This window comes from Gadus chalcogrammus, chromosome 16 (genome assembly GCF_026213295.1).
Source record: "Gadus chalcogrammus isolate NIFS_2021 chromosome 16, NIFS_Gcha_1.0, whole genome shotgun sequence".
NCBI lineage: Eukaryota > Metazoa > Chordata > Actinopteri > Gadiformes > Gadidae > Gadus > Gadus chalcogrammus.
The window spans coordinates 7,506,969-7,524,195 of NC_079427.1; the positions used below are offsets into that span (position 1 = coordinate 7,506,969).

At 43.1% G+C, this 17,227-nt stretch overlaps 2 protein-coding genes and 3 non-coding genes across 7 annotated transcripts in view; 4 read left to right on the forward strand and 1 right to left on the reverse strand.

Moving 5' to 3' along the window:
* The window catches only part of ints4 (integrator complex subunit 4), an 11,894-nt gene extending 8,159 nt beyond the window's left edge, over positions 1–3,735 (reverse strand). The window contains exons 1-9 of the mRNA XM_056611389.1: positions 3,599–3,735; positions 2,785–2,979; positions 2,446–2,563; positions 2,183–2,289; positions 1,869–1,983; positions 1,085–1,167; positions 539–589; positions 314–402; positions 103–223 (exon numbers count right to left, since the gene is read on the reverse strand). Of these exons, the coding sequence (XP_056467364.1) occupies positions 103–223; positions 314–402; positions 539–589; positions 1,085–1,167; positions 1,869–1,983; positions 2,183–2,289; positions 2,446–2,563; positions 2,785–2,979; positions 3,599–3,652 (933 nt within the window). The 5' untranslated portion in view covers positions 3,653–3,735. The remainder of the gene's footprint in view (positions 1–102; positions 224–313; positions 403–538; positions 590–1,084; positions 1,168–1,868; positions 1,984–2,182; positions 2,290–2,445; positions 2,564–2,784; positions 2,980–3,598) is intronic.
* A 950-nt stretch (positions 3,736–4,685) lies between these two features.
* On the forward strand, positions 4,686–4,849 carry LOC130406760 (U1 spliceosomal RNA). The gene has a single exon (XR_008904512.1). It is a non-coding gene; the product is annotated as a U1 spliceosomal RNA (small nuclear RNA).
* A 2,491-nt stretch (positions 4,850–7,340) lies between these two features.
* Positions 7,341–7,504, forward strand: LOC130406761 (U1 spliceosomal RNA). The gene has a single exon (XR_008904513.1). It is a non-coding gene; the product is annotated as a U1 spliceosomal RNA (small nuclear RNA).
* Positions 7,505–9,997: 2,493 nt separating this feature from the next.
* LOC130406763 (U1 spliceosomal RNA) lies at positions 9,998–10,161 on the forward strand. Its single transcript, XR_008904515.1, has one exon. It is a non-coding gene; the product is annotated as a U1 spliceosomal RNA (small nuclear RNA).
* Positions 10,162–12,247: 2,086 nt separating this feature from the next.
* LOC130406032 (uncharacterized) lies at positions 12,248–15,290 on the forward strand. Of its 3 annotated transcripts, XR_008904393.1 has the most exons (7): positions 12,983–13,077; positions 13,289–13,477; positions 13,618–13,756; positions 13,832–14,207; positions 14,300–14,471; positions 14,673–14,743; positions 15,049–15,290. XR_008904393.1 is itself a non-coding variant. In XM_056611397.1 (6 exons), exons 2-6 carry the CDS (start codon positions 13,047–13,049, stop codon positions 15,268–15,270), a joined length of 603 nt encoding a protein of 200 aa, XP_056467372.1. In that variant the 5' UTR covers positions 12,248–12,292; positions 13,023–13,046; the 3' UTR covers positions 15,271–15,290. The 3 variants fall into 3 exon arrangements, 2 of the variants coding, with proteins under 2 accessions (XP_056467372.1, XP_056467373.1); XM_056611397.1 differs by lacking the exons at positions 13,618–13,756; positions 13,832–14,207; positions 14,300–14,471 and adding exons at positions 12,248–12,292; positions 14,848–14,937 and having other exon boundaries at positions 13,023–13,077; XM_056611398.1 differs by lacking the exons at positions 13,618–13,756; positions 13,832–14,207; positions 14,300–14,471 and adding an exon at positions 12,248–12,292 and having other exon boundaries at positions 13,023–13,077.
* The last annotated feature ends 1,937 nt before the right edge of the window (positions 15,291–17,227 follow it).

Genomic DNA, 17,227 nt, shown 5'->3' on the forward strand with positions numbered 1-17,227 from the left:
TACATGCTCCTCAATGCCCTGTATTCACTGTCTAACCCCTACATGCTCCTCAATGCCCTGTATTCACTGTCTAACCCCGACTTGTACCATTGACTGTCTCACCAGTGTTTTTGCGGCCTGCACCCGGACCATCCAGGATCCGTCGTTGACCATGTGACTGATCTTCCCGAACGAGTCGTCTACCAGTCGGACCTCCTCATTGGACGATGGGATTGGCACAATGCTGATTGGATGACGGCAAAGCAAAGCAATGAATCTGAAGCATTAAAACAGGGAGTACCATCTGTGGGACAGGGAGCATCGGGGCACTTACCTCTCTGGATACAGCTGGCTGAGGACCCACACCATCTGCACCGCAGCTGATCGCACCTGCTCGTAGTCATCAGACAGCAAGCGACAGGCCTGCACACACACACACACACACACACACGCACACACGCATATGAATACACACACCGTAACACACACACACACACACATTAACACGCACACATTGAATAACACATGCAAACATGAATACGAATACAGAGACACAGACCTGCTCGTATATAATCTGATTAATCTTCATTCCTCTCTCGTGGAGCTGCAGCTGAAAACAGAGCACAAACAATACGTCTTGTTAGGGCTCTTCCACATCTATAGTTGGGTAGACTCAGGGGTGAAGTGGATACTTTCTGTCAGGTGGTTCAGTTAGCCCCCACACCGGACGTGGTTCGGCGAACAAAACATAGTATACAAATGCCTCACGGCCAACATATTAAATTAATATTTAATAATTTAATATGTTTTACCAGTGATCACGAGCGATATATTTACATAGTCATCCAACCATTTCAACGTGGGCTTTCACCTCCTCATCGCACCACTTCTGACAGTGACTACTTTTGATCGAGGAAGCGTAAACTTATACCTGCCTATAACCTGGCAGAATTGTTTTTATTATTTCGAGTTCGCCAAACTGAACCGTAATATTTTGGGAAGTACTATTAAAGCGGACCAAGCAGCTCAGGTGTGAAAACAGCCTCAGAGTATAACCAGTATAACCAGTATAACCGGGGCCCAGTAGGCCGGAGGCGGGGATTACCATGGCCTTGATGGCTGCTGTGCGTACTCGGGGCTCCTGGTCACCAAAGTAGTCACTGATGACACTCTGGACATCCCTCAGCCCTGCCGACCAATCAGACGACAGAGATTAACAGACGACCTCATGCGTATAACACACCACACATACAGATCAGTAATTCACACTTTCCAACACACTCTGATACCCTCAACACCCCGACTGTATAACAGGCTGCTCGTAACACATTTCCGTTGATACACAGCTATGAACCCAAAACAACGTGAAGCACCGTAGCATGTGATTCACTGTAAATAGCATGCATATGGCAAACAGCTTGGAATTGACTAATAACACAGCTTTGAACACACAAAAATGTAATCCCAACCACAACTTAACGCCACACAGCAGGGTTGAGCGATTAATCGAATTTCGATCCTGATTTCTATTTTAGCGTCAAACGATCACAAAACTAATATAATCAAGTCTTAGATTTTTGTTTATTGAATGTATTATAGAAAGAACAGCTGGATAAATATCTACATTTTTATTAGATTTGAAAAAAAATATTTTTGACCATTTTGTGTATTTTTTTAAGTCGAAATTTTAAAGCTCTCAGTTACAAAGTATTTTTTGGGAGAGATATGCTGAATAAATCTATCATGTTTTCAAACTCAAAAAATAATCGTGATTTCATTTTGACCAAAATAATCGTGATGATGATTTTTCCCATATCGAGCAGCCCTACCACACAGCGAAATAACATGAAGCCATGTAAGGACCAGCGGGCGGCGGAGTGCGAGCGTACCACTCAGAGACGGGTGGGCCTCTCCGTCTCGGCTCAGAGGGGAGTCCACGGTGCCGAGGTGGCCCAGAACCTCCAGACACTTGTTCCTCACCCCAAAGTACGTGTCAGCCAGGTGCTGCTCACACATGGAGACAGAGACAGAGTGTGTTGAGTCTTAGGCCCAATCCCATTTCTACCCCTTACCCCTTCCCCATACCCCTCCCCCTTGTTTTGAAGGGGTAAGGGGTAGAAATGGGATTGGGTCTTAATTGATTGACCCAGTTTATGAAGTGAACAGGTAAGTATGACCTTGATTGGTATGGGGGTGTTTTTACCTTGCAGGCCATCTCTATTAGCCTCTGTCTGACTGACAGGTTGTCAGGCAGCCGAGAACCAATCACCAGCAGCGTGTCCATCAGCTGGGCGAGAACCTGGTGGGACTCTATGTGTGTACACACACACACACACACACACACACACACACACACACACACACACACACACACACACACACACACACACACACACACACACACTTAGAATTGCGTTGTTGTTGTTTTTTTAACCTCAAGTAGCAGCAGAAGGAGGCGTGTCTTACTCTCTGTGGTGAGGGCATTGATGGCATCGTCTACAATACAGTCGGGGCTGAAGCCCTTGGTCTTGGAGAGGAGACCCAGAAGGGAGACGATTTTTAGCCTCACAGAGTTGTCCGTTTCCTGGGAGGGCAGAGCAGTTCAGTTAGCTCCACATCACCACAAGATAACCAGGATCATGGCATTCAATGGCAATCTTCATCCTGCCCAACAGTTGTTTACGGCTCCTTCGTTTCTTCCTCTTCATGTCTATTATTAAAGTTAAGTAAATTAAGCCACTCAAATCAAGGTGCCGTGTCAGTCATCAATTATTTGAAACCAGGGAGACACGTGAGGCTTCTTGCCTTGTAGTAGTGTTCCAGCAGGATTCGGATCACTCCCTCCACGCTGTCTGCCTCAACGGACTTGCGGGCGAACTGCAGCAGGTACTGCAATGCCTCGGTGGAGCCGGAGGCTTTGCACAGGTCGATGTGCAGAGCCGCGGACTTACTGGGCTTGGAGAGACGGAGCTTTTTCTGCGGCGCTTCCTCTGGGGGAATCTGACGACAAAAAAACAAATCCACCCGAGGCCCAATATGTAAACACACACTCGAAATGCATATCCAAATGTTACGTGCGTTGTCCACAAATGTGTTTTAATTGCACTATAAACATGTCATAAAAGTCATTTTGGTCATTCTGAAGATATGAGTCATATGACGTTCGCAGATACACCATGGTCTTCCTATCACACTTGCAAAGAGTAATTGAGCTGAACAGATGATAGCGTAGTGATTAGCTGAAAGCCACAAAACAAATGTGTCATCATCATATGTATACATTCATAACACATTCATAACAAGTGGAACCACCACTAGAAATTCGCAAGAACCGAATACATGTTTGTGGGAAGGGATCTTTCACACATGCTAACTATAACTACGAGTTTCCAATGAGTGGACTAAAACATTACTGTTAGTACTGTCTACTGCAGTTCGAGCCTTGTGTGACTATCAACTATTATTATTGTTGGTAACTTCTGTTTTAATAAGGGACATGAGTATAAGAAGCATAGGAACAACGAGACGTTCAGCGTTAGCTAGTGCAGTGTGGTTTGAACGTAAACCTATTGAAAACAAGAATAACGAATGATGTAAAGGCCTTTAAAAAGGTTGCTACCTGAATCACTTTGGAATATTCCTCATAAACGCGCTTTTTTAGGTGCGCTGCCATGTCCAAAGCGGCAGAGACAAAACAAAGCTAAGCTAATTGGAGGGGCATATGTCCCTCTTCACGATCCGTAAGGACAAAGTCTTCTTCTTCTTTTGAGTTTCTTTGGCGGCTGGCAAACCAATATGGTGCATTACCGCCACCTACTGTTTGTTTTAGAGCTTCGATGGAGGTTATACGTTATAAACTATGCAAACGAACGAAAGTAAATAAACAAAATCATATAGATAGAAAACAACAGATTAAATGATAATCTGTCAAATAAACCTGTTGCTTTTAGATAACTCAATACATGTTTCCATGCTGGTGGTCTCAATGACAAAGTCCAACATCTTCTCGCCCATATATTTCGGAGTGTGTTGCATTTGCGCCCTCTGCTGGGTTTAATTATTTGTTATATTTATCATTCTGAAGGAATATCAACCAGACATGTTCAGTTGTTTACCGATCCAAATTTACATTATCTCGATTAGACATGCCTCAATCAATCATAAACTATTTGAACTAATATACTTGTTAAATGTGCAACACTCTAGCCAATCACAAACGGTCATAATGACCGGTCAAGAGTGTGTAGGGTCAGTATCCTATCACAACGCTCCAGTGTCAGCAGCTACACAGACGCTCAAACAGTGCACTGCCGTTTCGCTCTTCCTGTGTCCTTCGAGAATATGAGAATGTAGAATGCTTATTTGCTGGAAGTGGGGGATTGAGTGTGAGATTCATCCTGACATTTGCTTAAATGGCCTCCCATTCAAGTTACGCGTCTACGAAGAGGACGACGTGTGTGCGGGTCACAAGGCCACGATTGTCGCGTTGCACGATGGGAAGACAACACAGTTATAGAAAACATTGTCTTCCAGTTTAACTTGTCCTGCTGACTTGGTTGATCTTTTTAAATTAACCTCAAAGTTAATTTGTGGTAAAAGGCGAAATGATTGTAACTATTATGGCATGGCAGTCGAAATGCTATGCAACCCGTCACTCACATGAGCACACGTGGGAGTGTGTCGACCGCCCTGCCCGTGTACAACTCATACTTACCTGGCAAGGGAGATACCATGATCAACAAGGTGGTTCACCCATAGCGAGGCTCAGCCATTGCACTTCGGCTGTGCTGACCCGTGCGAATTCCCCAAATGTGGGAATCTCGATTGCATAATTTGTGGTAGTGGGGGACTGCGTTCGCGCTCTCCCCTGATAAGCATGTAAAAAACAAAATATTCTGTGTGAGATCGGCGTATCTGTGTGCGTTATTCACAAACGGCGATTATTTTTGTGCAACGCTCCTGAACGTATTCTCCAAATGTGCAACACTCTCAGCCAATCAAACGGTCATAATTATCGGTCAAGAGTGTGTAGAGTCAGTAGCCTATCACAACGCTCCAGTGTCTGCAGCTACACAGACGCTCAAACAGTGCACTGCCGTTTCGCTCTTCCTGTGTCCTTCGAGAATGTGAGAATGTAGAATGCTTATTTGCTGGAAGTGGGGGATTGAGTGTGAGATTCATCCTGACATTTGCTTAAATGGCCTCCCATTCCAGTTACACGTCTACGAAGAGGACGACGCCACGCACTTGACGCTCTCCGAGCGAGTTCAGCCGAATGGAAAAAGGTAAAAAGTCACCACAGTTTCACCCGGTAAGAGTCGCATTCCTACTAATATTACTAACTAATATGTTCGGCTTGTGCTTCTCGTTCCCACCGAGTGCTTTTCATTCATCATATCTGTCGTACCTAGCTTATTAATGTATTTTTGCCCCTTTTTTCTTCCCACTCACTGCGGAGGCTACTTTGCCCTAATACAACCAGCCTCGTTCGCTTCATGTCAACAACTTAGCCATACAAAACTATGTTTTTTAAGGTAGGTTTATTAAATGACTTTTTCCGTGAATGAACTTGTTTATCTTTGGGTTTATTCATATGTTAATGTGCTGCCGATTTTTACTGTTGTGCTTGCTGTGTTCTTTGTATATATTTAGCAGATGCAATCATTCTTTTTCCAGTTCATGACATATCTTTATGCACCTTCTTGGAAACTACTTACTAATTACTTCCTTAATGTGCAAATCACAAATGTCACAACTCATCAAAATCTTGTTTTGTGTGTATGTATATAGGCTATATGCACTCGTTACCTCTGTCACAGGCATAATAATTCTCTTGCTCTACGAGCTTGATGCCTTTTACATTGATCTCCAGGACAAGGCTTTATATTCTATAATGTATATTTAATCTTTATCTTGGTTGTCATTGCTGTTTTAGATTTAGATTTTAAGCTAATATTACAATTATTTATGTTTTTTTACACCTGTGTTTATAAACCTGTGACAACCTATTTTATTATTGAAAATGTGAGTTATTAAAAAAACAAAAATTGCACTCCAATAAACCTCTCTGACCTTTATTTTCATACAACAATTAACAGAATATAAAAAATCATAAACATGACAAGATTTGACAATCAATTCCTCATCCAGAACATTCCCCTATTACAGTAGCAACAAACATAAAGGTGATAAGCTGTACTTAAGCTCTGCTAAGGCACTTTTAATGTAAACTGATCCACACCAGTGATAGCTTTCCATACAGGTTGTTTTGCCTTTTTTAAACCTTTCAATGTGGAGTTTGCATGAGGGCTAAGGTTAAACTACTTTGTTTGTGTGGTGTTCAGAAAACAATATGGCTTTGAACACCACAAAAACAAAGTAAATCTGTATCATGCACGATACAGATATTACAAACGACAGGCAATTACACAGTATAATTGCAACCATAATTCTAAGTGAGTATACAGAAGATATGTACATATATACAGGTTTAATAAATAATATACAATATAAATATGAAAACAGATACAGACAGTCGATACAAATACAGCTCACCAGTCACACACAGTCATGATCAGATTCTGCCAATAGAGGGAGGTGTTTGATTGACAGGTGTCCGGTCTACAATCTCTCCCATTGAAACTTTGCAAAGATGAGAAAAGTACTTATAATCCACTTTCATAACTCATAAAACGCATGCAAGGAAACTTGCTACAGTTCTAACGTAAACTATCATGGTTTCAGGCTTCAAATTTATTTTTCTTCTACATTAAGCAAATCATTGTCATTAATGTAGAGGAAAAAGAAATGTAGACAACGGCGGCCGCCCATTGGCTCGGAGTCTACACTTGTCTACACTTGCCGGCCGCTCATTGGCCAGGAGTCTACACTCTCCTCCGAAGTGTAGACAATGGCGGCCTCCCATTGGCGCGGAGTCTACAGTTCCCTAGAGCCCTCCCCCTCCCCGACGTCGGCACTTGACGCTCTCCGAGCGAGTTCAGCCGAATGGAAAAAGGTAAAAAGTCACCACCGTTTCACCCGGTAAGAGTCGCATTCCTACTAATATTACTAACTAATATGTTCGGCTTGTGCTTCTCGTTCCCACGACGTGTGTGCGGGTCACAAGGCCACGATTGTCGCGTTGCACGATGGGAAGACAACACAGTTATAGAAAACATTGTCTTCCAGTTTAACTTGTCCTGCTGACTTGGTTGATCTTTTTAAATTAACCTCAAAGTTAATTTGTGGTAAAAGGCGAAATGATTGTAACTATTATGGCATGGCAGTCGAAATGCTATGCAACCCGTCACTCACATGAGCACACGTGGGAGTGTGTCGACCGCCCTGCCCGTGTACAACTCATACTTACCTGGCAAGGGAGATACCATGATCAACAAGGTGGTTCACCCATAGCGAGGCTCAGCCATTGCACTTCGGCTGTGCTGACCCGTGCGAATTCCCCAAATGTGGGAATCTCGATTGCATAATTTGTGGTAGTGGGGGACTGCGTTCGCGCTCTCCCCTGATAAGCATGTAAAAAACAAAATATTCTGTCTGAGATCGGCCTATCTGTGTGCGTTATTCACAAACGGCGAATATTTTTGTGCAACGCTCCTGAACGTATTCTCCAAATGTGCAACACTCTCAGCCAATCAAACGTTCATAATTATCGGTCAAAAGTGTGTAGAGTCAGTAGCCTATCACAACGCTCCAGTGTCTGCGGCTACACAGACGCTCAAACAGTGCACTGCCGTTTCGCTCTTCCTGTGTCCTTCGAGAATGTGAGAATGTAGAATGCTTATTTGCTGGAAGTGGGGGATTGAGGGTGAGATTCATCCTGACATTTGCTTAAATGGCCTCCCATTCCAGTTACACGTCTACGAAGAGGACGACGCCACGCACTTGACGCTCTCCGAGCGAGTTCAGCCGAATGGAAAAAGTTAAAAAGTCACCACCGTTTCACCCGGTAAGAGTCGCATTCCTACTAATATTACTAACTAATATGTTCGGCTTGTGCTTCTCGTTCCCACCGAGTGCTTTTCATTCATCATATCTGTCGTACCTAGCTTATTAATGTATTTTTGCCCCTTTTTTCTTCCCACTCACTGCGGAGGCTACTTTGCCCTAATACAACCAGCCTCGTTCGCTTCATGTCAACAACTTAGCCATACAAAACTATGTTTTTTAAGGTAGGTTTATTAAATGACTTTTTCCGTGAATGAACTTGTTTATCTTTGTGTTTATTCATATGTTAATGTGCTGCCGATTTTTCCTGTTGTGCTTGCTGTGTTCTTTGTATATATTTAGCAGATGCAATCATTCTTTTTCCAGTTCATGACATATCTTTATGCACCTTCTTGGAAACTACTTACTAATTACTTCCTTAATGTGCAAATCACAAATGTCACAACTCATCAAAATCTTGTTTTGTGTGTATGTATATAGGCTATATGCACTCGTTACCTCTGTCACAGGCATAATAATTCTCTTGCACTATACGAGCTTGATGCCTTTTACGTTGATCTCCAGGACAAGGCTTTATATTCTATAATGTATATTTAATCTTTATCTTGGTTGTCATTGCTGTTTTAGATTTATATTTTAAGCTAATATTACAATTATTTATGTTTTTTTACACCTGTGTTTATAAACCTGTGACAACCTATTTTATTATTGAAAATGTGAGTTATTAAAAAAACAAAAATTGCACTCCAATAAACCTCTCTGACCTTTATTTTCATACAACAATTAACAGAATATAAAAAATCATAAACATGACAAGATAAGACAGTCAATTCCTCATCCAGAACATTCCCCTATTACAGTAGCAACAAACATAAAGGTGATAAGCTGTACTTAAGCTCTGCTAAGGCACTTTTAATGTAAACAGATCCACACCAGTGATAGCTTTCCATGCAGGTTGTTTTGCCTTTTTTAAACCTTTCAATGTGGAGTTTGCATGAGGGCAAAGGTTAAACTACTTTGTTTGTGTGGTGTTCAGAAAACAATATGGCTTTGAACACCACAAAAACAAAGTAAATCTGTATCATGCACGATACAGATATTACAAAACACCGGGAATTACACAGTATAATTGCAACCATAATTCTAAGTGAGTATACAGAAGATGTGTACATATATACAGGTTTAATAAATAATATACAATATAAATATGAAAACAGATACAGACAGTCGATACAAATACAGCTCACCAGTCACACACAGTCATGATCAGATTCTGCCAATAGAGGGAGGTGTTTGATTGACAGGTGTCCGGTCTACAATCTCTCCCATTGAAACTCTGCAAAGATGAGAAAAGTACTTATAATCCACTTTCATAACTCATAAAACACATGCAAGGAAACTTGCTACAGTTCTAACGTAAACTATCATGGTTTCAGGCTTCAAATTTCTTTTTCTTCTACATTAAGCAAATCATTGTCATTAATGTAGAGGAAAAAGAAATGTAGACAACGGCGGCCGCCCATTGGCTCGGAGTCTACACTTGTCTACACTTGCCGGCCGCTCATTGGCCAGGAGTCTACACTCTCCTCCGAAGTGTAGACAATGGCGGCCTCCCATTGGCGCGGAGTCTACAGTTCCCTAGAGCCCTCCCCCTCCCCGACGTCGGCACTTGACGCTCTCCGAGCGAGTTCAGCCGAATGGAAAAAGGTAAAAAGTCACCACCGTTTCACCCGGTAAGAGTCGCATTCCTACTAATATTACTAACTAATATGTTCGGCTTGTGCTTCTCGTTCCCACGACGTGTGTGCGGGTCACAAGGCCACGATTGTCGCGTTGCACGATGGGAAGACAACACAGTTATAGAAAACATTGTCTTCCAGTTTAACTTGTCCTGCTGACTTGGTTGATCTTTTTAAATTAACCTCAAAGTTAATTTGTGGTAAAAGGCGAAATGATTGTAACTATTATGGCATGGCAGTCGAAATGCTATGCAACCCGTCACTCACATGAGCACACGTGGGAGTGTGTCGACCGCCCTGCCCGTGTACAACTCATACTTACCTGGCAAGGGAGATACCATGATCAACAAGGTGGTTCACCCATAGCGAGGCTCAGCCATTGCACTTCGGCTGTGCTGACCCGTGCGAATTCCCCAAATGTGGGAATCTCGATTGCATAATTTGTGGTAGTGGGGGACTGCGTTCGCGCTCTCCCCTGATAAGCATGTAAAAAACAAAATATTCTGTGTGAGATCGGCGTATCTGTGTGCGTTATTCACAAACGGCGATTATTTTTGTGCAACGCTCCTGAACGTATTCTCCAAATGTGCAACACTCTCAGCCAATCAAACGTTCATAATTATCGGTCAAAAGTGTGTAGAGTCAGTAGCCTATCACAACGCTCCAGTGTCTGCGGCTACACAGACGCTCAAACAGTGCACTGCCGTTTCGCTCTTCCTGTGTCCTTCGAGAATGTGAGAATGTAGAATGCTTATTTGCTGGAAGTGGGGGATTGAGGGTGAGATTCATCCTGACATTTGCTTAAATGGCCTCCCATTCCAGTTACACGTCTACGAAGAGGACGACGCCACGCACTTGACGCTCTCCGAGCGAGTTCAGCCGAATGGAAAAAGTTAAAAAGTCACCACCGTTTCACCCGGTAAGAGTCGCATTCCTACTAATATTACTAACTAATATGTTCGGCTTGTGCTTCTCGTTCCCACCGAGTGCTTTTCATTCATCATATCTGTCGTACCTAGCTTATTAATGTATTTTTGCCCCTTTTTTCTTCCCACTCACTGCGGAGGCTACTTTGCCCTAATACAACCAGCCTCGTTCGCTTCATGTCAACAACTTAGCCATACAAAACTATGTTTTTTAAGGTAGGTTTATTAAATGACTTTTTCCGTGAATGAACTTGTTTATCTTTGTGTTTATTCATATGTTAATGTGCTGCCGATTTTTCCTGTTGTGCTTGCTGTGTTCTTTGTATATATTTAGCAGATGCAATCATTCTTTTTCCAGTTCATGACATATCTTTATGCACCTTCTTGGAAACTACTTACTAATTACTTCCTTAATGTGCAAATCACAAATGTCACAACTCATCAAAATCTTGTTTTGTGTGTATGTATATAGGCTATATGCACTCGTTACCTCTGTCACAGGCATAATAATTCTCTTGCACTATACGAGCTTGATGCCTTTTACGTTGATCTCCAGGACAAGGCTTTATATTCTATAATGTATATTTAATCTTTATCTTGGTTGTCATTGCTGTTTTAGATTTATATTTTAAGCTAATATTACAATTATTTATGTTTTTTTACACCTGTGTTTATAAACCTGTGACAACCTATTTTATTATTGAAAATGTGAGTTATTAAAAAAACAAAAATTGCACTCCAATAAACCTCTCTGACCTTTATTTTCATACAACAATTAACAGAATATAAAAAATCATAAACATGACAAGATAAGACAGTCATTTCCTCATCCAGAACATCCCCCTATTACAGTAGCAACAAACATAAAGGTGATAAGCTGTACTTAAGCTCTGCTAAGGCACTTTTAATGTAAACAGATCCACACCAGTGATAGCTTTCCATACAGGTTGTTTTGCCGTTTTTAAACCTTTCAATGTGGAGTTTGCATGAGGGCAAAGGTTAAACTACTTTGTTTGTGTGGTGTTCAGAAAACAATATGGCTTTGAACACCACAAAAACAAAGTAAATCTGTATCATGCAGGATACAGATATTACAAAAGACTGGCAATTACACAGTATAATTGCAACCATAATTCTAAGTGAGCATACAGAAGATATGTACATATATACAGGTTTAATAAATAATATACAATATAAATATGAAAACAGATACAGACAGTCGATACAAATACAGCTCACCAGTCACACACAGTCATGATCAGATTCTGCCAATAGAGGGAGGTGTTTGATTGACAGGTGTCCGGTCTACAATCTCTCCCATTGAAACTCTGCAAAGATGAGAAAAGTACTTATAATCCACTTTCATAACTCATAAAACACATGCAAGGAAACTTGCTACAGTTCTAACGTAAACTATCATGCTTTCAGGCTTCAAATTTCTTTTTCTTCTACATTAAGCAAATCATTGTCATTAATGTAGAGGAAAAAGAAATGTAGACAATGGCGGCCGCCCATTGGCTCGGAGTCTAAACTCTCCTCCGAAGTGTAGACAATGGCGGCCTTCCATTGGCGCGGAGTCTACAGTTCCCTAGAGCCCTCCCCCTCCCCGACGTTGGCACTTGACGCTCTCCGAGCGAGTTCAGCCGAATGGAAAAAGGTAAAAAGTCACCACCGTTTCACCCGGTAAGAGTCGCATTCCTACTAATAATACTAACTTATATGTTCGGCTTGTGCTTCTCGTTCCCACCGAGTGCTTTTCATTCATCATATCTGTCGTACCTAGCTTATTAATGTATTTTTGCCCCTTTTTTCTTCCCACTCACTGCGGAGGCTACTTTGCCCTAATACAACCAGCCTCGTTCGCTTCATGTCAACAACTTAGCCATACAAAACTATGTTTTTTAATGTAGGTTTATTCAATGACTTTTTCCGTGAATGAACTTGTTTATCTTTGGGTTTATTCATATGTTAATGTGCTGCCGACGGCCATTCGGCCTCATTTACATAGCCAAACTCCGAGTCCGCCAGCGAGCGGAGTTTGGCCTACTCTCGATACATTTTGCTTAGTTACTGTTAAAAAGTATATCGATAAATGTAGGTTGAAAGTGTCCCCGTTAATGTACTACTATCGTATATTGATTCAACGTTACGGTCGATCCGCAAATCAGTGCCCCGACGCCGGCCAACCCTGTCCGTTCAAATTTGACCCATATTTGTCATTCATTTCTCTTATAAAGCTATCATACCTACCTTGACTTAAACGTGCCAATATTACATCAATATGTAGCCCACTCGTATATTTATGAATCAGAAGTCGACATAGCCATAGCAGCCCTCAAAAAAAGGCCAAGAAAAAACACTACAGTCCCCCTAGCATTTTGACGTTGATTTTTGTTTCTATGAACTTTAATAGGCAACACATTAGCTGTATTTGAGGATGGATTCCGAAGCAGCGACCCATTCTGCAGGTTAGTTTATAACATGCATGTTTTGTCTGTATGGTTATAACATGCATACTTCCATTGTCTATACGTTATGTATAGCCAGCAGAATAAACTGCCCAGTGCGTGAAAACACTTGTTATGTTATTATGTCATCATTTACAAATATAGTATGAAATGAATGCCTGGGGAAAAAGTCCCAAAACACTTTAAAACACTTTGGTGAATATTTGTTCAGGTACAGCCAGCAGCAGCAGACCGTCTGCGGACCCATTGCTGCCCGTGCTGCCCATTCTGGACCCCACTGTGCCCCTGGACAGGCAGCAATGTGTCCTGAAGGCAACCAAAGAGGCCAGGGCCTTTCACAGGCCCAAAGGCTTCCAAGCCAGCGCCGGTCCCAAGGACCTTCAGACGGCTTGTGATGAAGGTAATAAATCTGAATTATTATCCCAGTAGCACGATGGGCATATGAACCATACATATCACTTTACACCTGACCTGACCTGTGTGCTAGAGTTTATAAACTGAATTAGTTAAGAATAACCATTCCAATGTCTTACTCTTCAGCAAAAAGGAGATGCCGGCTCGTCCCTACTACCAGGCCCTCAAAGAAGCTCTACCTTGGCCAGCTGGTTTTTCCCTTTGGGAAATATGCAGGCCAAAGCTTCATGTGGCTGGTAGCGAATGATGTGGGCTACTTAAAATAGTGAGTATATTTCACTACAGAGAATCACATTAAGTCGTTATTTCTTACTTTAACGTCATGTTCTGTGTGTTTCAGTCTGCTTGACCGCCATATTGCGGAGAGCCAGGACCCGGGCAGGACAGGAGGAACCAGGGAGAATGACTGGGTGAAGGACTGTCTCCTCCGTTATGTGGAGTTTTTCCCCTCAGTCTCCTGCCACCTGGAGAAAAATGTGGACAGGGCCATTTATGGACAGGGTCGCTTTAAGTCCTTCACCTTTCAGGAGATGTGGCAGTGGTACAGCCTGCACAAGTGCCTTAATGCCGACCCTCAAGCTGGCAGTGCCCAAGAGAGGAAGATGGCAGAGGAGGCTTTCTCTTCTGTTCGCCAGTGGCTTTGAAAGAAGGAGGAGGACATCAGCTCCAAGTCACTGAAGCGCTTCAGGAGATTTATTCTCGACAAAGAGAAACCGGTAGGTTGAGGTGTTACTCAAAAGCAGAATGCAGTTCATAAGACAAAACTACTTCACTGTACTTTAACTGTAATTTGTGAAACTCTCCTCAGAAAGCCCCTACTGCAGCTGTACCATCTTCGTCCTTGTCTGGTCCTGTCCCAACTGAAACAGTGGTTCCTCCGTCAGCGTCAGCGTCTGCTTCAGTGGCCCCTCCGACAGCAACATCCCAGTCACCTTGGGAGGATGATGCATTGTTATCAGAGGCTCTCGCCACTTTTGAAGGTAAATCAGTTTTTTATTCTATCGATGGCATTCACAGATCAACATTAAGCTCATATAACTGTACATATATTGAATATAAAACTTTAAATCAGTTTAAAATAAAACAGGTTAAAAGGCACTTTTCAGGATTATTCTTTATTTCTGTTTCAACCCAATATGATCCTTGTGGCTTCCTAAGCTTTCGTCCTCATTTTCTTCCAGCTGACACTGCCATGGCCCCTCCACCAGACCCTCCACAGCAGCCACAGACAGACCCCGTTCCACCATCGCAGGTACAGACATAGTTGATAGATAGGTCACACTAACATACAGGTTTATAGTTATACACTTACTCACTTCCATATATGTTCATACTAATACACTTACTTTTTTGAAGGAACCTCCATCTGGTCCTCGTAAGAGGACGTCAAAGTCTGCGGCACTGCCACAGCCACTGCCAATAGAAGCCACTGTCACGCAGCCTGAGGTAATACATGTACAATACAGCTAAATACTGTTTAATATGTTAATGCAGCAGGAACAGCGTTACAGTCAGAGCACTCAGTGACTGGTACATGACGGTTTTGTCTTCCACCAGGTGTCATTTGAGGGCTGGCACAAACAGTGGGAGTCCGGCCCTCAAGGTCTCCCCAGTGCTGACGTGAAGTGGCTGAAGGAGGACGCTGACAGGGGGCTCTTTAAGAACCTCACCATCGCTCGCAGGAAAATTCTGAAGGATGATCGCATGTGGTTCCATCCACCAGAAATTCCTGGAGTGGTGGTGGGGGGAGGAGTGCCCTCTGCAGACGCTTTTTTTTAGAAGCCGTGTCTTCTTTTGGAGGCCTGTGGGAGTGCTACAGCCTTCGCTGTCCCAGGTCAGGATGCCCCGGGGAAAAAGCAGCCTTTCTGTAGCACTGTGGGTATGGAAACACAGTGAGGCATATCTGTGACATGACTGGCTGGTACAGCATGCTCACAGAGCTCCTGGCCTGCAACGCGTGCAGGAAGGCTGCAAAGGGCTCTCAGGAGCATTCGATTGGTCGCTTCCTGGCGTGGGATGCTGCTATTTTGAAGCAGCTGACTCCAGCCCACCAAGCTGTGTTCCATGCGATCCTAACACCAAGGTGAGAGTCTCTTGTTATTTCACAATATTTTGAATCTTAAAACAGTTTTACTACAGAGCAAAGTTCCACTGGCGTAACATGATTGTGCTGTAATTTCAGACGCGGTGTGGACAAGCAAGTTGTCCGCCTGATGAGGGATCGGACTGAGGGCAACACCGTGGTTAAGGTGTGGAGGCAGGTCCAGGAGGGTCACTGTGAGGAGTACCTGCAGAGAAAGGACCTCTACACCACCCTTCTCTGTCAGCTCAGCAGACCTGGAAGCATCATGAGTAAGTCAGATTAGTTATTTGTTTTTTTCCACACACACACACACACACACACACACACACACACACACACACACACAGACACACACAGTATAATATAACAATCCACTTCTCTAGCTCCAGGTGCTCTGGGCCATCAATAGCAGAAGCCGCCAACGCGCTGGGAGCTGCCGTCGCCGAGGCTTCTGAGAAAAGCCTACCTAATCTATGAGGCAGAGCACACTGAGGACTACCGGACACAAATCATGTCCACGTTCGGGAAAGTCCCCAAGTATGACTCCACCAGGAAGGTAAATTTAATGTAAAATGTAAAATTAGTGTAAAAGTGTAAAAAGTGTAAAATGTAAAATTAGTGTAAAATGTTTCATTTAACAAGTGTCTCAATGTGCATCATTTAATAATCAATACTTCAATAACTGTATGAGCCAAAGACTGACTAGTTATTGTACTTATGTTTGTAGTATTGCATTTGTTATATTAATAACAGCATTATGTACACATTTAAAGTAGTGGCATATGAGTTTTGAAATATTGTTAGTGCAGATGGGAAGGGTTTTTTGATGGATATGCTGTTTATTATTTAGATTATAATAATTCTAGATAAATGATTAATGGAAGGGAGGCAGCTTTTGAAAAAGCAGTTTGAATACACCCCTCTGAGTTATTTTTTAATACTTTATTCTATACCAAATGTCTGACTCCCTTTTCTTTGTGTTTTATCTGTCATCAGATCTGCAAGAAGCTTTCAGGTCACGGAAGAGGCACTGCAGAGTGGTGCACCAACGTGGCCAACGAGCTGGGGCAGGTCCTCATGTCGGTGTTCACCTGCGAGGAGTCTCTTACGTGCCTGAAGCCCATGGCTGACGGCCTCATGGAGCGCTACAGGAGAGCAGGAGAGGGCCCTCCTGAGCTGATGTATGTGGACCGTGGCTGCTGCAGGGTGCATGGTGTCTCCTCTTTGGAGCATCTCTTCAGCTACTGGGCAGTGGAGTAACTGCGGCTGGACATCTTCCACTGGATAAAGCGCTTCGATGCGGCCGTCCGGACAGACCACCATCCTAAATATGCACTATTTAAGTCTGCGCTCTCTGCAGCTGTCTTCTCCTACAATAAGGATGACATGGCGCTGCTCATCCAGGCCATACGTGCAGGAAACACGACCAGGTATGCCTCACTGACTGACGCGGAGATGATTGAAATCTACGTCAGCAAAGAAGATCTCCGCCACTTTGTCAGGAGGATCACGTTGGGAGCCCAGGAGTCCTTCCTCCGTGTGCAGACAGCCATCAACAGCCTGAAGGGAGCAGCTGGGCTGGATGAGAACCAGGTCCCTCTGTTTAAGGACGCTGCAGCCATCGACCGGGTCTGGGAGAACCAGCAGAAGCAC